This window comes from Oncorhynchus masou, chromosome 23 (genome assembly GCF_036934945.1).
Source record: "Oncorhynchus masou masou isolate Uvic2021 chromosome 23, UVic_Omas_1.1, whole genome shotgun sequence".
Classification (NCBI taxonomy): Eukaryota; Metazoa; Chordata; class Actinopteri; order Salmoniformes; family Salmonidae; genus Oncorhynchus; species Oncorhynchus masou.
In genome coordinates this window covers 59,797,028-59,822,675 of record NC_088234.1, presented here as the reverse complement: position 1 = coordinate 59,822,675, position 25,648 = coordinate 59,797,028, and the positions used below count along the sequence as shown (strand labels likewise).

Here is a 25,648-nt window from a genome sequence, read left to right as displayed (position 1 = left end):
TCTTGTCACAATTTCATTTATAAAAAAATAAAAAAATAACTTCACATTAAAAATCAACATTTTATTTTGGTTTGAGGGGGAGATATTTATTCCAATCATCTTGATGGAAAATTATCGATCTTTACCTACATTATTGCAGTTCATGAGTATACAGTATTATACAAAATATATTATCTCCATGGATATTGAGGAGACCTCTAAAATGGAAAAACTAGTACTAATTCAAAAACAAATACTTAACCTATACAGTATTTTTACAGTAGTTATATAGGAATGGAGTATGTCAGTCTGATTTGCTCTTCCAGCATGTTTCATATTGCATTGCAGTGAATGTGTGTCTATATAGCCTATCATTTTGCTTAGAATTGTGTGTGCGTTATCAAGGCACCTATTTGAAGCCTTTCTCAGAACACTTAATTTGTAGTGCGGTTCTAGTCACACTTCACACAGCAGTCCCACGGTCGATGCCTAGGTGGGCGACTCCTGGGATATTGCCTGCCTCACTGGAGTTCTGGCTTTCTGGCTTCTCTTTGTCCTTGTCTTTCTCTCCTCCCCCCGACCTAGAGGACACAGTATATATATGAGGTTACTGCACTGCTACTGGATCCACCGTACAGCATTACTGGAGTAATTCCAGCATGTATTTGACAAGTATTGTTTCTTCCTAGCTCCTGTAAATGAATGGCGCTGTAAAGTGCCCTTGATACAAGAGGAGAGATGTTCACAGCACGACCTGTCAGACGAACATTGTCTCTATCGAAACTTCAAAAATTATATTAAAGCTTTCAAACCTGATTTGTGGCATATAAATAGATTTTTCTACGTAAACACCAAATGGAAATTGGTTTAGTGGTGAGTGGACGATTTGTTAGTATTTTTTTTTTTTTTTTTACTGACATTGTCAAATAAAGTGTAGGATGATGTTGGCTTTCTGAATTTGATACTGCCAATAATGTTCTGTTTTTGGTCAGCATTTCCAGCATATATTACTTTTTCTTGAAGAGCTTCTTGAAGGAGCTCCTGAATCCTCCCTTCTCCTGTTTCCGGCTCCTCTCACTGAAGGGGGTGTGGTTATTCCCCTCAGCCTTCCATCTTGGCTCCTCCCCCCAGGGTAGGCTCCCAGAGTCCTACGTAAAGGAGTAACATTTTTGTAAATACACTCAGTGCTCTGTAATAATATCACACATATAGTACATAGTCACAAATGGCCCCAAAACTGAAACACTCAAACCTCCCAGCAGGCAAAGGTACTCTCACATTCTAGTCTATGGCTGATCAGCCCTCTTCCATCTAAAAAAATCAACAATAACCTTAGGGCGCCTCATAAACTCAACCTCATTGCTTGATAACTGTGGCCTTCATCCATCCACTCCCTGATGCGCACCTTGTGGTGGTGGTTATGTAGCTCCTCTTCAGTGACTGCTATCTGTCTCTCTGGTTCTGCCTTTTGCTGCGGGGGGCTGATGGGGCTGTTGTTGCTGCTCTGGCTCTTGCTGCTGCGTGGGTGATATTTATTACTGGACTGCCTCTCCAGCTTGGTGTGTTGGTGGGCCCCGTGGCCCCTTAGGTGGTCAGAGAGATGTCCGGGGCCACTATCCCCACTCACAGTGCTGTCCAGCTGCAACCCGTTCAGGGACTTGCTCTTACGCTGATCGGCCTGCAGGGGGCGGTGGTGGTGAACTCGCATCATTCCTGCCTCGTCTGGAGACACGCACCCCCGACCAGGCAGCTGCTTGTACCCACTCTCCCGGCTGCCCCTGTTGTAAACCTCACGGACGGCCTGGTGGCTCTTGGGGTAGCGCACAAAGGCAATGTCGATGCTAGAGTCAGAGGAAGCGCTGGAGCATTGGTCAAACATGGACATGTTGTGAAGAGATGAGTTTGTGTCCTCATACAGCCCCTCCAAGCCCGGGGCATCCCCAGGGAGAAGGAACTCCCCCAGGGCATCAGCCATGGCTGAGCCTGGGGGCAGCCGTTTGCCGGGCAGCCGCTCTGATGACCCGATCTCAGGAATGCTCTGCAGGCATGGGGGTTTGAGGCGAGGGTCGGTGTCAGGGGAGAAAAACGGGATGGCAGAGTCAGAGTGGTGGGCCTCACTCTCCCAGTCCTGAAAGCGTCTAGACTGGATCTGCTCCAGGAGCCTCTGCTTGCTGCGTTTCACCTGGTTGGCATGCTCTCTGTGAGGGGAGAGGGGGAGGCTGTCAGTGGGACAGACAGAGTTACTGCATGAAGAAATGCATGAAGGACTGACTGATATTACGAATGTCTGAGTGTAGTCAGAACGAACTTACAGTATTGCATTGCTGCTGGGGTAAGGAGAACCCATCTCATTGGCTTGCATAACGTTACCACAGTCCACGTTTTTGAAGAACTGCTTCATAGTTGACCTGCAACAAGAAAATAACTATATTTTGTCTTCTTCTTTATATAGTCACATTCACAGCAGAATGTCTGAAATATACCATCACAGTTCACTGTCCACAGACCCGTTAATCTGTACCCTGTTCCCCATGTGCACACGCTTACCAAAACACCAAATCTGAGCCTGGATCAGAAGCTGACCTCTTGAGCTCCTTGCGGTTGTGAAGGAGCAGCTCTTGGTTGTGCTGCAGTAGGTGGGCGTACTGGGCAGTGAAGGCACTGAACTGCTGGATGCACAGCAGCAGCAGGTAGTAGTCAGGGTGCTCTGCATCCGTCTGCTTCAACAGGGTCTGAAACCAAACCAGACCACACAGGGATGCTACGGACTCATGTGAACCAAGCACTAACCATTTCATACAGTCACCGCTCTAATCTCAGTTAACACAGAACTAAAGTCTTGCGTAATTGGTGAGATGTTTGATGAAGTTCTGGGTCCATGCATGTTAAGATAAGAGATGAAGAGCTGCTAGAATGAGAAGTAGAACTGGAACAAGGACCACCACCCACTCTCTTTGCAAGTCTATGGGCTGAATGCGAACTCCTGTAAAATCGTGATTTGTCTAAATAACCAGTGATGAAAAACCTAAGCACCAGAACTGTTGCTGCTCGTTAGCTATCGGTGCCCAATAGTATAAAGACAGATCTACGGTACCATTTAAGTTTACGTAGTCTGCCCACAAGACATTATCACCACTCTGATTTAAGATACTCTGATGGTGAAGTCCGCTCTTTTATAAATACCTATGTTGGGTTGGTGGTGTACTGGATGTATGTATCAGAGTGTCATGGAGGGGAAAGAGCCTAACCTGCAGCAGCAGAAGGTACTCAGGGATCCTCTGTACTGGCTGGAGGAGCAGAGTGTGGAGAGAGGGGTGTGTCTCGTCCCCCATGATGTCACCCTGGAACATCAGACAGTCAATCAGAGAAGAGACAGTCAGTTGACTTAAGTCTCCACAGAAATCATGTGAAATCAATTGTCCGGAAAGGTTATCCTGTAATAAAGGCTGTGTGAGTATAATGTCATAAAACTAAGTCATAATAAACTTCACTCCGCTCTACTTGTCATGTGCTCTTTGTTAATTGAAAGAGATTTACTCAACAATTTCCTGAAGTAACCCTTTCCTTCTGGATAACTGCACTATTGAGACTACTGCGGGTCGCTCTGTGCGGTGGTTGTGGTCAACACTGCCTGGTTGTTCAGTGTTCCTAATTTACCTCAAACAGGCCGGCAGCTTTTAGTGAGGTGGTGGTCAACATGCTGACCACAGACAGACATTCAGGCAGCTCCTTAAGATACGACACGTAGAAATCCAGGAAATCGCTCTAGAAGACCGGCAAGATGGAGAATTAGAGACAGACAGACAGTAGAACAGACAGTCAGTCATTGAAACTAGAGTCTAGACAGGCAGAGAAATGACCAGGAACATAAACAGAGCAATACCCCCCCCCCCCCCCCCAAATCCCCACATCTCTCCCGAGTATCACATGTGGTCTTGTGATAAATTTGAAGTGCTCCACACATGACACTGTGACTGGTGAGAAGAGGCACTGAGTCACAGCCTTCCCCCTGGAGAGTCTCATCTGGGGCCCATAACCCCTAATCCAACCATTTAACTAATTTCCCTCTTTCAATCAGTCCCACCCACTTAAACACACATTGGTCCTAATACAATTATCACCTAATGGGCTGGATACTGTATGTTAAGGGTTATGTAGTTATATGAGGGGTTATGTAGTTATGTGAGGGGTTGTGTAGTTGGCAAGCAGCCTGTGACACCATAACTATAGCCCTGAGTTTCTCCGGGTCAGGTTAGGAAAACTCAGGGCCCCTAGCCATGACTTCATGGGTCATTTGTGTCTATGAAAGTTTTGTACCTCTTTGCTGGTGAGCCTCATGAATACATCTCCCATGATGCCCTGCCACTGGCACTTGAGGACCCTCTCCTGTAGGGTGTGGAGAAGCTCCAGGTGTTGCTGGATGAGGAAGCGTAGAGAACTGGGGAACGGCCTGGAGAGAGGAGATCGATATAACACACATCACATTACACTGCAAGGAGAGCGGTACAGAACAGATAAACATCTAGGGAGCAGTTTAAAAGACAGGAGGCCAGTTATATTCTATGGTAACGGAGAGAGTGTTGAGAAGGAAAGAGGCCAACATTGATTTGGGAAAACAGAGTGGAAATACACACAGTCCAGGAAGTGGTGGTGGTTGACAAAGGCACAAACAGAACTGGAGAATGAGAATGGATGGATGAAAGAGAGGGAAAAAGATATGGATAACTACACAAAGAGACAAAGGAGAGGACAGAGTTGAAATTATGGAATTGAAAGATGCATTCAAATATTATGGTGTAAGTAGACAGATTACTGAGGTAAATGGACCAATGTTTTTGTTGTAATAGCAGTGTTAGTAACAGTCATAGCATGCTAATAGTAGCAGTAATTTATATTTTGTTGTATTCATGGTTGAACTGTGAGTGACAGACTCCCTGCCACCGGGCACTCCCCCAATACTTACAAACAAATACATGAACTCACACACATCAGTGAGCAGAAAGACAACAGTTTCACACAAAAAAAACATTATGACTCATTGCTCTTACTGGTGTTAATTGAGATTAACCAGATGAAGAGACACACTCCAAAGGTCAGAGGTTATTAATGAGGGAAAGGGAAAAAGTTGAGTATACAGTAACTAGGGGAGAGCTCTCTGAAAGTTGAAAATGTAGTGCTCAGATGTCTCTGTGAACTCCAGATAAACAGGGATTACATTAAGTCAGATCTCTGTGGAGTCCTTTAAAAAGCCTCTGCTTGCCTGAATGGCTGTGTTATTCAATAGATTAATTTCCTTTCCTCGCTTTTATAATGTCCTCCTTCTGACTGTAATTAGATCGGTATCTCCTGTTTAAGCCCCTGTGTCAATGAGTGCTTGTCTGTGTGCCAAAGACGAGGGTAATCTTTGTTATATTTATGAACCGAACCAAGGTCAATGTTGAGAAAACAGTTATAACTTCCTCTGCTTTCATGAGTCATAGTGAACTAAGTGAACTATTAAACCCTAACCCCCAAATCTGAATTCATAGTGCACTATTAAAACCTCTTAAGGATCGAACGCTTTTTTCCATTTTCACCTAAAATGAAACCCAAATCGAACTGCCTGTAGCTCAGGACCTGAAGCAAGGATATGCATATTCTTGATACCATTTGAAAGGAAACATTTTGAAGTTTGTGGAAATGTGAAATTAATGTAAGAGAATATAACACATTAGATCTGGTAAAAGACAATACAAAGATACATCATCTTTGAAATGCAAGAGAAAGGCCACAATGTATTATTCCAGTTTAGACACAAATTAGATTTAGACTGATCCAATGAACAATTGCAATGAACCATTCAAAATATTGTATCAAGTCTGCCCAAATGTGCCTAATTGGTTTATTGATACATTTTCAAGTTCATATCTGTGCACTCTCCTCAAACAATAGCATGGTATTCTTTCACTGTAATAGCTACTGTAAATTGGACAGTTAGATTGATGCAGTTAGATTAACAAGAAGTTAAGCTTTCTGCCCATATCAGATATGTCTATGTCCTGGGAAATGTTCTTGTTACTTACAAACTCATGCTAATTACATTAGCGCACGTTAGCTCAACCGTCCCGTGGGGGGGGGGGGGTGGCGATCCCGTAGAGGTTAATTGCCTCTTAAGAAGCTCGAACATATGTAAAACCGGTCTGGTGGCTCTGCTGTTTTGAACTTGAACAAAACAGTTCAGACAGTGTTGCTACCTGATCTTATGTAAAATGTGTAAATAATACCCATCAGTGGTACAGTACCGTTTGTCTTTGGTGTGGAGGGCCTCTGAGCTGTTGAAGGTGATGTTGGCTTTCAGCAGCAGAGACAGGTATGACACATAGACCCTTTCTGACTCCAACAGCTCCAGGGCAGCAACCTGCCTCTTACCTGACGCACAAACACACACACACAAACATACACACACACACACAAAGTGAAAAAGAAGCACCACACTCACATACTTTTTACACCGCTGTGACCTACAGTATTACATGGGAATTTGTCTATTGACTGCTCAATAATTTAACGTAGGGCTCCCTAAAATAACAAGGGAATAAGTCACTGACGTGTGTAACGTCATCGGTGATGTCACTCACCGTTCTCTGGGACGCTCTGTGCATCCGTATCGTCTCGGCTCTCTTTCCTTTCTCTCCACACTGGAGACTTAGACTGAGCTCTCTGGGGCTGGCCACTGGCTGCTTCCTGCTCTGAGTTAGAGGCTGCACCACACAGTACACACATGGAGCAAACACAAGCATTTGCCAGTCGATTCCACTGTCTTTCATGTGCTGTAAACATCCCTATACAGCCCCCAGGTATTTGAGTCAGTTGAGGCAAGTACGTTCAATGACTTTCATGAACAGGTCTTTAAGGACCAGCTCGTCAGTATAATCAATGACACATACATGACCGGTTATGAATGTCTGTCCCTCAGAGGCATAACTCACTCTGTGTGGAGGCTGTGCTCATCTGTGGAGAGCAGCTGGGCAGGCTGGCAAAGTAATGCTGGATGACATTGAGCTCTGTCTGGTTGGAGAGACACCCATGGCCCTCCCCAATGCAGTCCCCTTTGGAGCTTTTCCTGACAAAACCAAGGGGAAGTAACAGAGAGTGGTGAGTTCACGTCAGGTGATGATGCAATGTGTGTCTGTGAATGTTCATGCATGTAACGTGTGTCAGTGTCACGTACCTCTGTTGAACGGACAGGATCTCTCTGCCGGTCTCTGATTGGAGGAGCTCCAGGCCTTTCTGTAGCTCTTTCTGTCTGCTGGTAACCTCTTTGATCTGGGATAAAGCACCGCTCAGGTCCTCCTGAACACAACCACGACACATAGCACAATCCCATCACTACAATATCTAGCTACGTTCACAATACATGTGCTACAGTGTAACATACTGTAATACTTAGGCATCCTGCTAGAATTGCTAGAGACGGTTACTGGTTTGACTGTAGTCCACTGTAGACGACTTTACAAGCGTTTCGCCACACCCGCAATAAAATATGCTAAATATGTGTGTGACCAATACAATTTGATTTGATAGTATGAGAAGAATGACAAACAGGCACATATTTCGTATCAGATATCAGTGAGGTTTGTTCAAGTCATGTGGGAAGTGGGGTACCTTAAATGTGTTGAGGGAGTTCCTGATTCCCATGATCCTGTCATCCACTTCGCTCTGCTGGCCCTGAGCCCTCTCCTCCAGACCTCTGCCCCTCTGCTGCAGCACAGACACGTCCTGTAACACTCCCTGCAGCCCCATACGCAGCTCCACCACCAAGGCCTGCAGCTGGAACACCAGAGGTTAGGGGTCAGAGGTTAGGGGTTAGGATTTAACAACAGTTACTACATCGATGGTTGTTTGTTACCTTACTAATGTCTCCAGAATGTTCAGAACACACTGTAACTACATTGGTTCTGTATGTGGAGGTGAATAAATTACTTGGAGAAATGAGCAGCTGTTTGGACAAGGAAAATATAGAGGGGAAAAGGAAGGTTAAGAGAAGGAAGATGGGGAAAGGAGAAAAAAAAGATGGGTGAAGGTGAGAGTGCTGGGGTATAAGATGTCAGAGAACCAGGACAGAAAAGGAGAATAGAAACGGGAGTTGAGAGTTAACAGAGACTGACGGTGAGCCTATTTGAACATTTCTGTGTCATTTGAACATCTTGGAGATTGTCGCTCTCCCCATGCAGTCCTCACCAGCAGCTTCCTGTCCTGTAGTGTACTGTCTGTGAATCTCTCACTGCAGCCATGTGTGGCCCAGCAGTTACCCTTTCAGAGGTCAGCGAGGTCACAGCTCATTTTGGCACAGGGTTTGTTTCCAACAAGGCTCTCCACTGAGTCACATTATTCTCTTTATCTTCATTATTGTGCTGTTGTTTGGAGAGTGTCCCAATTTCTCCTTTTTGCCCTCCCGTTAGAGGCAAGCTTTTTTCTGTCTCTCGTGTAGCGGCCGTTCTTAGGATGTGGAGATTTATTGAATTTAGTCTGCAGAGATAAGTGAATCAGCTCATGTGAACAGACAGGGATTCAGACTGCTGCCTGCCCCTCTCAGTTCCTCTCCTTCCGTCCTCTCTCCTCTTCACTTTAGTCCTCTTCACTCCTCCCCCTTTGCCTCTCCTCTACTCTCCTCTCCTTTCCTCTCCTCTTCACTCCTCTCCTTTCCACTCATCTACTCTCCTCTCCTCTCATCTTCTCCCCTCCTCTCTTCTAGTCTGTGGATCAATCATGTGAAAGTCATCAGGCTGCAGATTCAATACGGCTGCTGCCCTTCTTTACAGATGTACAGATCTTATAAGTGTACAATACCTTGTCTCTGCTCACTACTTTAGACTGCGTAGCAGTACATACATAACCCATACAGTTGAAGTCGGAAGTTTACACTTAGGGTGGAGTCATTAAAACTTGTTTTTCAACCACTCCACAAAGTTCTTGTTAACAAACTATCGGTTCGGACATCTGCTTTGTGCATGACACAAGTAATTTTCCCAACAATTGTTTATAGACAGATTATTTCACTTATTATTCACTGTATCACAATTCCAGTGGGTCAGAAGTTTACATACACTAAGTTGACTGTGACTTTAAACAGCTTGGAAAATTCCAGAAAATGATGCCATTGCTTTAGAAGCTTCTGATAGGCTAATTGACATCATTTGAGTCAATTGGAGGTGTACCTGTGGATGTATTTCAAGGCCTACTTTCAAACTCAGTGCCTCTTTGCTTGACATCATGGGAAAATCTAAAGAAATCAGGAAAAAAAATTGTAGACCTCCACAAGTCTGGTTCATCCTTGACAGCAATTTCCAAATGCCTGAATGTACCACGTTCATCTGTACAAACAATAGTACGCAAGCATAAACACCATGGGACCACGCAGCCATCATACCGCTCAGGAAGGAGACGTGTTCTGACGTGTTCTCCTAGAGATGAATGTACTTTGGTGCGAAAAGTACAAATCAATCCCAAAACAACAGCAAAGGACCTTGTGAAGATGCTGGAGGAAACAGGTACAAAAGTGTCTATATCCACAGTAAAACGAGTCCTATATCGTCATAACCTGAAAGGCCGCTCAGCAAGGAAGAAGCCCAAAACTGCCATAGAAAAAGCCAGACTACGGTTTGCAACTGCGCATGGGGACAAAGATCGTACTTTTTGGAGAAATGTCCTCTGGTCTGATGAAACAAAAATAGAACTGTTTGGCCATAATGACCATCGTTATGTTTGGAGGGAAAATGGGGAGGCTTGCAAGCCGAAGAACACCATCCCAAACGTGAAGCACGGGGGTGGCAGCATCATGTTGCGGGGGTGCTTTGCTGCAGGAGGGTCTGGTCCACTTCACAAAAAAGATGGCATCATGAGGAGGAAAATTATGTGGATATATCGAAGCAACATCTCAAGACCTCAGTTAGGAAGTTAAAGCTTGGTCGCAAATGGGTCTTCCAAATGGACAATGACCCCAAGCACACTTCCAAAGTTGTGGCAAAATGGCTTAAGGACAACAAAATCAAGGTACTGGAGTGGCCATCACAAAGCCCTGACCTCAATCATATAGAACATTTGTGGGCAGAACTGAAAAAGTGTGTGCAAGCAAGGAGGCCTTCAAACCTGACTCAGTTACACTAGCTCTGTCAGGAGGAATGGGCCAAAATTCCACCAACTTATTGTGGGAAGCTTGTGGAAGGCTACCTGAAACATTTGACCCAAGTTAAACCATTTAAAGGCAATGCTACCAAATACTAATTGAGTGTATGTAAACTTCTGACCCACTGGGAACATGATGAAATAAATAAATCCTGAAATAAATAATTCTCTCTACTATTATTCTAATATTTCACATTCTAAAAAATAAAGTGGTGATCCTAACTGACCTAAGACAGGGAATTTTTACTGGGATTAAATGTCAGGAATTGTGAAAAACTGAGTTTAAATGTATTTAGCTAAGGTGTTTGTAAACTTCCGACTTCAATTGTACCTAATAGCAATGCAACACTGTCAGTGTATTGTATTGTACTTTACAGATTTCCAGTACTGTTACGATATTTGATATCTATGTAGCACGGTGTTAGAACATACTGTATACTAGTCCATTGATATATAGTACAAGTCAACATTTTGGACTCACCTACTCATTCAAGGGTTTTTCTTTATTTTTTACTATTTTCTACATTGTAGAATAATAGTGTAGACATCATAACTATGAAAGGACACATGGAATCATGTAGTAACCAAAAAAGTGTTAAACAAATCAAATATATTTTAGGTTCTTCAAAGTAGACACCCTTTGCCTTGATGACAGCTTTGTACACTCTTGGCATTCTCTCAACCAGCTTAATGAGGAATTATTTTCCAACAGTCTTGAAGGAGTTCCCACATGTGCTGAACACTTTTTAGTTGCTTTTCCTTCACTCTGTGGTCCAACTCATCTCAAACCATCTCAATTGGGTTGAGATCGGGTGATTATCAACTCATCAGACCAAAGGACATATTTCCACCGTCTAATATCCGTTGCTCGTGTGTCCTGGCCTAAACAAGTCTGTTTTTCTTACTGGTGTCCTTTAGTAGTGGTTTCTTTGCAGCAGTTCGATCATGAAGGCCTGATTTACACAGTCTCCTCTGAACAGTTGATGTTGGGAAGCATTTATTTGGGCTGCAATCTGAGGTGTAGTTAACTCTAATGAACTTATCCTCTGCAGCAACTCTGGGTCTTCCTCTCTTGTGGCGGTCCTCCTGAGGGCCAGTTTCATCACAGTGCTTGATGGTTTTTGCAACTGCACTTGAAGAAACTTACTTTAAGTTTAAGTCATTTTCCGGATTGACTGACCTTCACGTGTTAAAGTAATGATGGACTGTCATTTCTCTCTGCTTATTTGAGCTGTTCTTGCCATAATATGGACTTGGTATGTTACCAAATAGGGCTCTTCTGTATACCACCCCTACCTTGTCACAACACAACTGATTGGCTGAAACGCATTAAAAAGGAAAGACATTTCACAAATTAACTTTTAACAAGGCATACTTGTTAATTAAAATGCATTCCAGGTGACTACCTCATTAAGCTGGTTGAGAGAATGCCAAGAGTGTGCAAGCTGTCATCAAGGCAAAGGGTGGCTATTTGATGAATCTCAAATATAAAATAACACTTATTTGGTTACTACTTGATTCCACACGTGTTATTTCCTAGTTTTGATGTCTTCACTATTATTCTACCATATAGAAAATAGTAAAAATAAAGAAAAACTCTTGAATGAGTAGGTGTGTCCAAACTTTTGACTGGTACTGTACATATAAAGATTAGAGACAGGCCATAGTCAAAGCTATTTCTGTTTCTCTGGCAGTGTTTATTCATATCCCCATTAGCTTTTGCAGAAGCAGCAGCTACTCTTCCTGGGGTCCACAGAAAACACAAAACATAACAAGTAACAAAATACTGGTAGACTACGGCAGTCACACAAATATTAAATACACCCATATACAAACAATACAATGTAGTGTTGATCCTACATACTCCTCATAGGCAGCAGTGTCTCTTGCAATGGGGGTGACTATAGAGCGGGTTACCTGAGCAATCTCCAGGTTGGCCTCCTCCATTTCCTGGTCTTGTTCTAGGAGTCAAGAACATCAGTTAATCACACATCGTTATGGACTTACAGTAGCTCCCTGAGATCATCCTCAGTTACTCAGACACAAACCATTCTTTGGGGATACATATGAGAATAGACTGTGACAAAGGCAAATAATGTAGTCATGTGGGATGTTCAACACAACATCTCTCTATTCAGCCTATGCACAGTAAATCATGTTCCAGTAAAACCACTACAAGTCACCCAAACACTGAAATTCTACATGAATTGGCAAGGTAGAAAAGGCTCTGTGTCATAAGACAATAAAACAGTTGTGCCATAATGGAAATACCCTACTGTATTAAGAGTCTGTTTCTGTTCAAATACCAAATGTCCAAACTACGAGCAGCATCGCGAAGGTCATTTTAAATGTCTGCTTGTCATGCATTATGCATTTGAGCTTGTGCTGGAATGACATATTCTGAGCAGTAATACTGCAAAGCTCCTGAAAGAAGAACAACCAATGTACAAGTAAAATGTAAGTCTTTCCAATGGTTGTATCATACTTAAGAATCAGTACCCAGATAGCATGTTCTGAGAACCATATGGTACCAACTGTTGCAATAACTGTCCATCAACAACTTGCTTCATAAAAACTGTTAAGTTGGCCAAGTAACTAGTTCAAAAGACATACAACAATAATTGTTACTCACAGCACACCAAAGATATTTATCAACAAGTGTTTTACTGTAGCCTCTCTCTGAACTTTGTGACTACTGCCAAATCAGAAAAACAGAACCATCAACCATATTGGTGATACCTGTAACGTAGGTGACATCTTGGTTATAGAAGCAGAATTTACCATCTGACTTGCCGTTTTCCATGGTTCCTGTGCCCACTTGCCTAGTCAACAAACAGGGTTCTGTAGTATTTTCTGTCCTCCTCCTGAACACTGGCCTGCGATCCGTCGCTCTAAACCATGAGTCTGATGATCCTCCACACAAAAAGGGCCCTTGTGGAATGATGGCGGGAGAGGTCCAACAGAGAGAGAGAGAGAGAGAAGAAAGAGAGGGATAGAGCTAGAGGGCTTTTGACAGTCCTTCATGAGGAGAAAATTGGACAGCTGATTCGATTTCCCCTTACCCTGAAAGTCACATTTTGTAGGAAAGATAACTAAAACAGAGCTGTGACAAGATTTGTTCTGCTCAGGACAGTGACATGCAATAGGTAGTCAGGATATGGCTCTGTAATTCCATACAATTATTTGGCCAAGTTTATTTAAAGACTGTGTATATGTTGTTGTTTGAAACAATGATACATGATGTGCTTCAATGTGTGTTGTGTGTTATGCTTGCAATTGAGTAGGCCTACTGCATGTGATGTTGTAGTGTATTTGCACATATATTTGTTTGTGTGTGTGTGTTTATGAGTCACTCATACACACACACAAAGATTCCCATTTCCCCAACGTTGTGTAAATCATGAGTGTGTCATTGGTGTCATTCTTGCTAGTTGGGTGAACGTTTCTACTGTAGCTGGTAAGGTTATTATTCGTCAGTGTTATGTGAGTCACTGTGACTATGTGATGCCAGCGGGCACAGTTTCTCAGATCTCACACTCCCATTCTCTGAATGTTGAATTCATGGTGGGTCACGCTTGGCTGATGTTATCTTACTCTGAAGAGAACACCATGCCAAGGTAGGAGCACATGCCACTCTTGGCCATTGCAACAATGCATTCCCCATTCGGTCATATTCAAGTGAGCCTGTGACTTGTTGGAGGCCCACATGAGGGGTGATCTTGGATGAATACATTTACATCCATATTTGGTCTCTTACAGTACATGTATCATTTAGCTGTCATTTCAGATATACAAGTACATTAATATGGCTCCTGTGCTACTGTCCAGGAGTTGACACCAATCATTCCAATCTCAGCTGGCTGCCCAGCTAGCACATAACGTTCTGAGAACCATATGTTTCTTAGAGCTTGGTGAGGTCGTGCATACAACCTTCCCACAACTTTCAGTGAATGCAGGATAGTTGCGTGGCTTTCGCACATTCTCAGCACATTTAAGGAACTTGACAAAATAAAAATGCTTGGTATTTCATTACAGAATGTTTTCCAAAACATTTCCCCCAAAATTTAATTTTAGGAATGTTCTAGGAACATTCTTCAACTGGTTTGACATTGGGAATGTTCTCAAATAGTTCAGAGAATGTTAAGAAACAATGTTCTTCTGTGGGAATTTCAGTACTTCAGGATAACTGCACTGTTGGTTAAGTAAGTAAGTAAGCGTTTCACGGTAAAGTCTACACTTGTTGTTGTCACGCCCTGACCTTAGAGATCCTTATTATTCTATATGTTTAGGTAGGTCAGGGTGTGACATGGGTGGGAAAGTCTATGTTTTCTATTCCTTTGTTTTTTTGGCCAGTGTGGTTCCCAATCAGAGGCAGCTGTCTATCGTTGTCTCTGATTGGGGATCATATATAAGTTGTCATTTTCCTTTTGGGCTTTGTGGGATCTTGTTTTCTGTTTAGTGTTTCTGCCTGACATAACTGTGCGCTTTTGTTTTTTGTCTTTGTTATTTTGCTTGGTGTCGTCAATAAAAATACGATGTACGCCTACCACTCCGCTGCACCTAGGTCTCCTTCTCCCAACAAGAGCCGTTACAGTTGTATTCGGTGCATGTGGCAAATAATGTTTGATTTGATTTGAGAACGTTTCCTACAGGTTTCCTCGTGGTTTTATTTAAAGTCATGTTCTCAAATTGTTCAGAGAACGTTAATCTTTGGGATAGGTGTGCCGCTAGCGCCCCACCACGACAACATCCGGTGAAATTGTAATATTAAACATTCATGAAAACACAAGTGTCTTACATTGTTTAAAAGCTTAACTTCTTGTTAGCAGCAGCCGCTTTGTGAGATTTCAAAAAGGCTTTACGGCGAAATCACACCATGTGATTATCTGAGGACAGCACCCCGCATACAAAAGCATAAAACATTTTCCAACCAAGCAGAGGCGTCACGAAAGTCAGAAATAGCGATAAAATAAATCACTTACCTTTGAAGATCTTCCTCTGGTTGCAATCACAAGGTCCCAGCTACATAACAAATGGTCCTTTTGTTCGATAAAGTCCCTCTTTACATCCCAAAAAAGTAAATTTAGTTGGCGCGCTTGACTCAGTAATCCAACGGTTTGCCTCATTCAAAATGCATACAAATGAATCCCGAAAGTTACCAATAAACTTTGTCCAAACGAGTCAAACTGTCACGACTTCTGCCGAAGTCAGTCCCTCTCCTTGTTTGGGCGGAGTTGGCGGTCGACGTCACCGGTTTTCTAACCATCGCTGATCAACCTTTCATTTTCCATTTGTTTTGTCTTGTCTTCCCACACATCTGGTTTCAATTCCATCATTACATGTTGTGTATTTAACCCTCTGTTTCCCCCCATGTCCTTGTCTGGTATTGTTTATTGTAGTGCTTGTGCACGTTATGCTGGTGTGTACCGGGTTTTGTTTACCCATTGATTTATTGTTCTGTGTACGGTGGTCAGTTTTTGCTCTCCTGCGCCTGACTTCTCTGCCACCAGTATGCACCCCCTACACAAACAACGTTTCTAATCAATCCTCAGGTACCCTAATATTTAAATAAACGATCAAATTTAAGACGGAGAATAGTATGTTCATTACCGGAGATAAATAACGAAGTGCACGCCCTCACTGAGGCGCACCACAACACTACAGCCAAAATGGGAGCCACCTAGAAAAACTACAAATTCTAGCTCATTTTTCAGAAAAACAAGCCTGAAACCCTTTCTAAAGACTGTTGACATTTACTGGAAGCCCTAGGAACTGCAATCTGGGAGGTATTCCATTGATATTCCCATAGACAGCCATTATAATGAGTGGTGAGCTCAACAACAACAAAATTCCCGGATGGATTCTCCTCGGGTTTTCGCCTGCTATATCAGCTCTGTTATACTCACAGACATTATTTTAACAGTTTTCGAAACTAGAGTGTTTTCTATCCAATACTACCAATAGGATATGCATATCTTAGCTTCTGGGCCTGAGTAACAGGCAGTTTACTTTGGGCACCTCATTCATCCAAACTTCCGAATACTGCCCCCTATCCATAAGAAGTTTTTAAGAAAACGTTCCATAAAAACCACAATACATTTTTAACAATGTTCAGAGAACGTTTTACAAATGTTATTTAAAAGCATATACGTTGAACAAAAATATAAATGCAACATGAAACAATTTCAAAGATTTTACTGAGTTTACAGTTCATATAGGGAAATCAGTCAATTGAAATAAATTCATTAGGCCCTAATCAAGGGTTTACCAAACTTGGTCCTTGGGACCCCAAGGGGTGAAAGTTTTCGTTTTTGCCCTCGCACTCACAGCTGATTCAAATAATCAACTAATCATCAAGCTTTGATCATTTGAATCAGCTGTGTAGTGGTAGGACAAAAAACAAAAAGTGCACCCCTTGGGGTCCCAAGGACCGAGTTTGAGAAACGCTGCCCTGATCTATGGATGTCACATCACTGGGAAAACAGATATGCATCTGTTGGTCACAGATACACTATATATACAAAAGTATGTGGACACCCCTTCAAAATAGTGGATTCGGCTATTTCAGCCACACCAGTTGCTGACAGGTGTATACAATCGAGCACCAAGCCATGCAATCTCCATAGACAAACATTTGCAGTAGAATGGCCTTACTGAAGAGCTCAATGCCTCTCAATGTGGCACCGTCATAGGATGCCACCTTTCCAACATGACAGTTCATAACATTTCTGCCCTGCTAGAGCTTTCCCGGCCACCTGTTTTGAGTCCAACATTTTTAGCAAGAAAATATATATTAATTGCCTGTATTGCATGTTATTTTGGCATTAATACGTGTCACATATCAGTTTGCAAACAATGTAAAAAATAAATATTTTTGAGTTAATAAAGTTAATAAAGCTGCATACAAACATCTCTTTTTTGCTTTCTTGAGTAAGGCAACTCCAAAATACAAGTGTGTCAGCCGAGCTCAGTGCTTTCTGTTGTGGTGGGGCAGCCAGCGGAAAATACGCAGGGGTTGGTAATGTTCTCTAGTTGCACCGTGATTGGCTTAGTGTTCTTTCACTCATGGGGACACTTCGTCACCTCCAAATCTAAGGGTAGAGCTCCATAGAGTTACATTAGAAGTACCCATCCATGGACTGATCATGTCAACATCATACTTTCAACATCTTAGCAGTCATCATCATGAATCAAGTTGACAATCTACTGGTAAATTATTTTTAATCCTTGTCATATGAAGAGAAATAATGAAGAGAAATTATAGATAAAACGTATCGGTGCTCATCGGCCATTGGACATTAACATTACACAACAAGTTAGAAATCGCAAATTCAACAATGAGTGGTTTGGAAGGAATCAGTGGCTAACTGTAAGCATTGCAAAGCCATCATGAATAGCCTGCTATTCCGTGGAGTGGGTGTGTGGTCTCTATTATGGGTTTAAGGGTCTCTTTTCCAAGCTTAAAATGATAAACATTGGCCACGCTGTCAATCCAGCCTGCATGATTTCTGCTGAGCTCAAATAACTGTTAACTCGGAACTGGGATATCTGACTTCAGTGATTTCAAGACAACTGGGAACTCTGGGAAAAAACTAGCTCCAACTGGGAAAATACGTTTTGAACGGTCATCAAACTCAGAATTGTAGGCCAGGAATTCAGGCCTATTTCTAGAGCTACGACCTGAAGATCACTGACGTCATCACGATTCAACCTCGTTTTTTTCTTAGTTTCCAGTTGTCTTGAAAGCACCATAAATCCAGAGAATACCAGAATTTGATGACAAAATTTGCCCACGAAGGATCGCCGCGCCACCTTCCTGTTCAAGTGAGCACAGCACAAGGTGAGACCATAAATGTCTTGTATACTGCTGCATAAATGATGTAATATGCCAGGGAGATGTGTATACTGTAGCTAAGTAATACAAAGTGTATGTATGTTGTGTAGGAAGCTGACTCACCCTAATAATTTGGTAAATTTCCCCTCTTACATGTAGCCTATAACCTGTTTAAGAAAAATGTAATAATCAAATATTGAAAAAGCTTTCATTGTCTACTTATATGGCCCCTTTATTTATCCTACGGTTCTGACTTGGTGTACAGGGAGAACACTGTAAGAACGGCCCATGTTCTGAATTCTGTCGCTGTACATTTCAAAAGTGCTGAACAAATAGTTATATTGGCTACGTCCGTCCTAGCTCTCTCATTAATGTCCTAATCAAAATGACGGATTGCCTCTTATCCGCTTGTCGTCTCCTTATGCCATAATTATATCTCAATTGTCAGTAGAAACCACATTTGTTTAAGCAAGTCAGCCATATCAGCTATGTTTTTTTAAAAGGCAGTAAATGAGGCTGAATTAACTGTTATGCTGCCAGACAAGGCTCCGCTGATAGCCAGGTGTAGCAGTGGTAATCTGCTGTTGGGACAGCTTTATGTAGGCCCTAACAGTTTGTGGGCACCGTTTGTCACCGTTATAGTGCAATTAATGTATTGTTTAGTGTTGTGTAGTGGCTTTGCTGGCATGCATCCCCCAATTGTTTTTGTTTGTTTGCCACACCAAGACTTACATGCAAAAATCGCCACTGGGTAGGCCACACAAGCTCACAAAACAGAACTGCCGACTGCTGAAGTGTATAACCGTCTGTAAACGTTTGCTACACTACCAAGTTCCAAATTGCCTCGAAGCACTGGAAGCAACGTTAGCACAATAACTGTTTATCGGGAACTTCATGAAATGGGTTTCCATTGCCAAGCTGCCTCACACAAACCTAAGATCGCCATGCTCAATGCCAAGTGTCGGTTGAAGTGGTGTAAAGCTGGACTCTGGAACAGTGGAAACGCATTCTCTGCAGTGATGAATCGCACTTCCCCATCTGGCAGTCCAACAGACGAATCTGGGTTTGGCGGATGCCAGGAGAACGCTACCTGCCCAAATGCATAGTGCCAACTGTAAAGTTTGGTGGATGTAGGAATAATTGTCTGGAGCTAGTCCCCTTAGTTCCAGTGAAGGGAAATCTTAATGCTACAGCATACAATGACATTCTAGACGATCCTCTGCTCCAACTTGTGGCAAAAGTCTGGGAAAGGCCCTTTCCTGTTTCAGCATGACAATGCCCCCGTGCACAAAGCGAGGTCCATACAGAAATGGTTTGTCGAGATTGGTGTGGAAGAACTTGACTGGCTTGCAGAGCCCTGACCTCAACCCCATCGAACACCTTCGGGATGAAATGGAATGCAGATCTTCCAACATCTAGTGGAAAGCCTTCCCAGAAGAGTGGAGGCTGTTGTAGCAGCAAAGAGGGGAAACATCTCTATATTAATGCCCATGATTTTGGAATGAGATGTTCGACAAGGTGGTGTCCACATACTTTTGGTCATGTAGTGTACCTTAAAAAAAAGTTAAAGGCATGGATTAGACAACCAGTCAGTATCTGGTGACCACCATTTGCATTATGCAGCGCGACACATCTCCTTCGCATGGAGTTGATCAGGCTGTTGATTGTGGCCTGTGGAATGTTGTCCCACTCATCTTCAATGGCTGTGCGTAGTTGCTGGATATTGGCAGGAACTGGAAAATGCTGTTGTCCATGTTGATCCACAGCATCCAAAACACGCTCTATGGGTGACATGTCTGGTGAGTATGCAGGCCGTGGAAGATCTGGGATATTTACAATTTCCAGGATATCAATAAAATGCAATTGTGTGAAACCAAAAACATACGTTCCCACAACTTCCAATGAACCAAATGTGCTAGCTGGTTGTTTTCCAAGATATCAGGGAGTTGTGTGTGTTGCCCCTCCTTATGTAACATAGCCTTGTTACCAGTGTCACAAGTTCTTGCCTTGTGCTTGGAAGGCTGCAGCACAGGACCACTGGGGATGAAAAGCTAGTTCAGACACTCAACAAGAGATGCGTGTTTCAATGAAGGTCACACTATTCCCACAAATCAAGGCCTTCCTGTGAACAATGTTCTCATTCTTTGTGTGTTTGTGGAGTGCTGTTCTCGCTCAGCCTGATAAGCGTATGGAGGTATGGGCATGTTCTCCTCCGATCTGATAAGATGGATGGGTGATGCAGTACATGTGCCATGCTAACTCCCACCCCTCCAACCACAAACCACCCCCGGCCCTCCCCTCCACACCCATATCAACAGTCCCGGGCACTCCAAGCTAGCTGAAAGGGGGAAGGACCAACATCCGTGAACTAAAGCGTAGGCAAAGTCATGTCCAGTCCTCTTTCTCTGAGAAAGGCCCAGCCTGCCTTATATCATTAGGCTATAGCCTGGAACAGCAAATTGACAAGGGGCAGTGCTGCTCTGACCTATTCTTGCTTTGTCAGAGGGGTAAACAATCTAACTCCAAAATAAAAGGAAACAAAGTTATCTATGCTCTCTCAGCAGATGTTTGATGATTTACTGAAGACACTAATAGGCATAACCTTACTTACATAACCTTAATCTTACCGATCCTCGACTTCTGAGATGTAATTTACAAAATAGCCTCCAACACCCTACTCAACAAATTGGACGCAGTCTATCACAGTGCCATCCGTTTTGTCACCAAAGCCCCATATACTACCCACCACTGCGACCTGTACGCTCTCATTGGCTGGCCCTCGCTTCATACTCATCGCCAAACCCAGGTCATCTACAAGACCCTGCTAGGTAAAGTCCCGCCTTATCTCTGCTCGCTGGTCACCATAGCAGCACCTACTCGTAGCACGTGCTCCAGCAGGTACAGTATATCTCACTTGTCACCCCCAAAGCCAATTCCCCCTTTGGCCACCTCTCCTTCCACTTCTCTGCTGCCAATGACTGGAACAAACTACAAAAATCTCTGAAACTGGAAACACTTATCTCCCTCACTAGCTTTAAGCACCAGCTGTCAGAGCAGCTCACAGATCACTGCACCTGTACATAGCCCATCTATAAATAGCCCAAACAACTTCCTCTTCCCCTACTGTATTTATTTCGCTCCTTTGCACCCCAGTATTTCTACTTTGCACACTCATCTACTGTCAAATCTACCATTCCAGTGTTTTAATTGCTATATTGTATTTACTTCGCCACCATGGCCTATTTATTGTCTTTACCTCCCTTATCTCACCTCATTTGCTCACATTGTATATAGACTTACTTTTCTACTGTATTATTGACTGTCTGTTTGTTTTACTCCATGTGTAACTGTGTTGTTATATGTGTCGAACTGCTTTGCTTTATCTTGGCCAGGTCGCAATTGTAAATGAGAACTTGTTCTCAACTTGCCTACCTGGTTAAATAAAGGTGAAATAAAAAAATAATAAAAGATCCCATGGCACATATCGTAAGAGTAGTGGTGTTAACCCTGGTGTCCTGGCTAAATTCCCAATCTGGCCCTCAAACCATCACGGTCACCTAATAATCCCCAGTTTACAATTGGCTCATTCATCTCCCTCCTCTCCCCTGTAACTATTCCCCAGGTCGTTGCTGTAAATGAGAATGTGTTCTCAGTCAACTTACCTGGTAAAATAACAGATAAATAAAAAATAACCAACACACGTGTTATTGAGAAATTCGTCACATAACTGAATTAGGCGAACAAAGTTAACACCAGATGCAGACATTAAGCATAGACACTGTATACCCTGGTATACATTCTACCACACACTTTACTGTGTCATGGTAAATGGTGGGAGTAAAAATACATTCTTGTTGTCATTCCAGAAACAGAACATTCATTGATGGATTCCTCCACTGATGTAGATTACTATGCTGATTATAAACAGTTAAAGCTGCAATATATAACTTTTTGGGCGACCTGACCAAATTCACATAGAAATATGAGTTATAGATCTGTCATTCGCACTGAAAGCAAGTCTGTGAAGTGGTAGATCTGTTCTGTGTGCACTATTTCTAAGCTTCCCGTTCTTAAGTTTAGTATTTGCTTCTTTTACTTTTGCTTTCGTACACCAGTTTCAAACACCTGAAAATACAATATTTTTGGTTATGGAAAAGTTATTTCACAGAGGTTTAGAAGGCACAATGACTCTTCACACGACTGCTTGTTTTGTCACATAAACTGAAACTAGGCGAACTATTAGAATTTTAGCAACCAGGAAATGGAGGAGAGATGTATGCAGTGCATCATTAAAAGATTGCAGTAGTGGAAAAAGTTCTATATACTGTAGCATTGGTTTACTGAAGCTTACACAGACACACTGACTGTGTTTCATCACCTCTACTGAGGACTTTTGGCTGAGTGACTCAAAGTAAGAGAAATATCTCATTCATTGAATGGTGCCATGAGGAGTTTACCACACTGTAATATACTCACCGACTACTTCAGTCTTTGCTACAGGCAGAAATCTTGAAGAGACCATGAAGAGACTCATTGCAGGAGTTTTATGGGAAGAACAAGGACATTGTATGTGCCGTTTTATTAGGTGCCTTTAAAATCTCCCTCTCACTGGAGTCTAACTTTGTTATTTTGAATATGTGTTATGTACAGTTGAAGTTGGAAGTTTATATACACCTTAGCCAAATACATTTAAACTCAGTTTTTCACAATTCCTGACATTTAATCCTAGTAAATATTCCCTGTCTTAAGTCAGTTAGGATCACCACTTTATTTTAAGAATGTGAAATGTCAGAATAATAGTCGAGAGAATCATTTATTTGAACTTTATTTCTTTCATCACATTCCCAGTGAGTCAGAAGTTTACATACACTCAATTAGTATTCGGAAGCATTGCCTTTAAATTGTTTGTTTTCCTGAGGTCTTGGCTGATTTCTTTTGATTTCCCTATGATGTCAAGCAAAGAGGCACTGAGGTAGGCCTTGAAATACATCCACAGGTACACCTCCAATTGACACAAATGATGTCAATTAGCCCATCAAAAGCTTCTAAAGCCATGACATAATTTTCTGGAATTTTCCAAGCTGTTTAAAGGCACAGTCAACTTAGTGCATGTAAACATCTGACCCACTGAAATTGTGATACAGTGAATTTTAAGTGAAATAATCTGTCTGTTAACAATTGTTGGAAAAATGTATGGTGTCATGCACAAAGTAGATGTCCCAACCGACTTGACAAAACTATAGTTTGTTAACAAGAAATTTGTGGAGTGGTTGAAAAACAAGGTTTAATGACTCCAACCTAAGTGTATGTAAACTTCCGACTAACTGTATATTCAATAAATGCTCATAAAATGTAAGAAATAAATGACGAATTAGAGTTATGTTATCTCACATCATGTCATGGGTACATGTGGAGTTTAAGTTTCAAGCCAGGAGCTGCCTTGTTGTGAATGCCTCCAGTCCAAACAAGTCCCAGAGAATCTGTGAACTTCCTATCACCCTCCAACCTAGTCAAAAACAACAAATAGAGCTATAGTTAGCCATAGGCCTAGCCTAACATTCACTACTAGCCTATATCTACATATGACAGGAAAAAGTGAACATGCTAAAGTCATGGGTTTACCTGTTCTTGCTGTTGCAATATTTGGTCCCATCAAGGAATCTGTATGTCCCAGTGCCGTGGTACATGTTGTCTTTAAAGTCCCCTTCATACATTGCCCCAGAGTCCCTCTGCCTTCCATATGGAATAGAGGGAGCACTGTCCACTCACAGCAGAGTACCCACCCTGAAATCATGTTTGCCTATGCCACTCCTCACCACAAATTCCTCTGTGGACCTGCAGCACTCACCTTCTGGTGATGACATCCCACAATGTAGCTGGTTATAACATGTGGTTCTAACAGTTCAAATCAAAAATATAATGTTACTCTGTCAATATGATATGAGGATTTCCCATATCTGTCACCATTCTGGAAAATGTAGGATACTTTCAAACTGCGTTCCTCTGAAATGAAATGTATGAGTGTAGTTCAAAACATAAGCTGATACATAGGATAATAGTTAGCCTAAAGCACAAAAATGTACAATATTTAGGATATACATAGGATGGTCTGTGAAGTCTGGTCTGTACCTTTGCTTTCTGTGGCCTTTCATTTCTTCTCTGCAGGAAAAACACTTCATTAATAATGACATTATAAGGAACAGAGTGAATGGAATGGCATCAAACCATGTGGTTGATGTATTTGATACCATTCCACTTATTCTGCTACAGCCATTACCACGATCCCATCCTCCCCAATTAAGGTGCCACCAACCTTCTGTGGTAGCTAGATAGCTAACTAGCCAGTAAAAAACTAACTCCACGATGTACTTCACGTAAACTGACCGTCAAGTAGACCGTGGAATTTTACTTGGCTAGCAACTCACCTGACATTTTTGTGATGCTTTGACAATTTAGTTAATGTTGAGTCATTAGCTGGCTTGCTAACTTTAGCTGGCTGTCAAGACAGTCTACACATTTGGGATGTATTGCTCGTTCAAACATGACTATATCTTACACTCTTTTTTCGTGCTGGTCCAGCTGATTTTGTTGCACTCCGCACTTCCCAAAACGTTATGTTACCACGGCAACTCTAAAGTTATACAACTTTCAACGGAAAAGAAACTTTGACCTCTGATTCATTAACCAATGAGAGAGAAGCTGAATTTGCCGGTGGACCGATCAGCTTTGTGTCAGGTTTGTACATGTTCTTCGGTCTCTGGCTAAATAAACTGTTATTTGTCTCTCTTATGTGTTTTTTTCCTCGACCGTTCGTAGATTGTACCTTTTTTTTAAGCAAAAGCTTTCACTAAATGTCCTCTTGCCCATAAAGAAATAAACAATGTTTTCTACCAACCTGCCGGTAGCTAGGCTAACTATTTAGCTAGCTAACGTTAACGGTAGCTAGCATGGCTACTGACTAGCCATCGTCAGTACAAGCTGATTGTTAAGTGTACTGTTGATTCATTCTACTCAATTATCTCGTTTGCCCACAACCCATTGCGTTTTATGAACTAAACATGATGTAAACGTGTTTTGTCAGCCAGTAAGTACAACTTTAGCTACCCAGTTCTCCCGTTTAAGGCATCGTCACCGTGCCTTGTATAATTATGGCCACCGGCGCCGTATGTGTCATTAAACTAAAAACTGAAGCCCAGAGTAGGAAGTGAAGTCAGCAACTGCAAAACAACCGAGTGCTACAGTAATGCAAAAAGTATGTCCGGCGCATAATAACATAGTTACCTGGCAATGTGTTATGCTATTGAATAGTCAAAGGCTCGTTGCAAACTACATCTGCATCTCTCTCTCTACAGTTGTCGACAACTGTATCTTCCTCTCATCCTCTCATTCAGCACAGGTCAGAAGCAGGTGTCAAATGCCATTGCATTGAAGGTATGTGTGGTGACTATGCACTTAGTTTTGTGTAGACCTTATTCATGAAATAGACACACATTTTAACTGGAGATGCTTTCCAACCCTGAGCAGGGTTGACACTAATAATGTACCTCTTGATTTATCTGCTTTTGTTCTCTTCAGGTGTGATTGTACTTTGGATTACAGAAAGAGACTTGAAATGAGTGGAAAAAGGAGGGGGCAGCCCAACAGAGGTGGAGGGCGATTTAACAAGCCCAG

General features: G+C 42.3%; 1 protein-coding gene across 1 annotated transcript; it reads right to left on the bottom strand.

Annotated features, from left to right (window-relative positions):
* Positions 1-113: 113 nt before the first annotated feature.
* On the bottom strand, positions 114-13,092 carry arhgef33 (Rho guanine nucleotide exchange factor (GEF) 33). Its single transcript, XM_064932707.1, has 15 exons — positions 12,925-13,092; positions 12,061-12,104; positions 7,624-7,788; positions 7,190-7,311; positions 6,948-7,081; positions 6,597-6,719; positions 6,261-6,387; positions 4,297-4,429; positions 3,637-3,744; positions 3,228-3,320; positions 2,527-2,711; positions 2,292-2,387; positions 1,385-2,177; positions 991-1,127; positions 114-560 (listed from the first exon to the last, which is right to left on the bottom strand). Exons 1-15 carry the CDS (start codon positions 12,944-12,946, stop codon positions 443-445), a joined length of 2,400 nt encoding a protein of 799 aa, XP_064788779.1. The 5' UTR covers positions 12,947-13,092; the 3' UTR covers positions 114-442.
* Between the last annotated feature and the right edge of the window lie 12,556 nt (positions 13,093-25,648).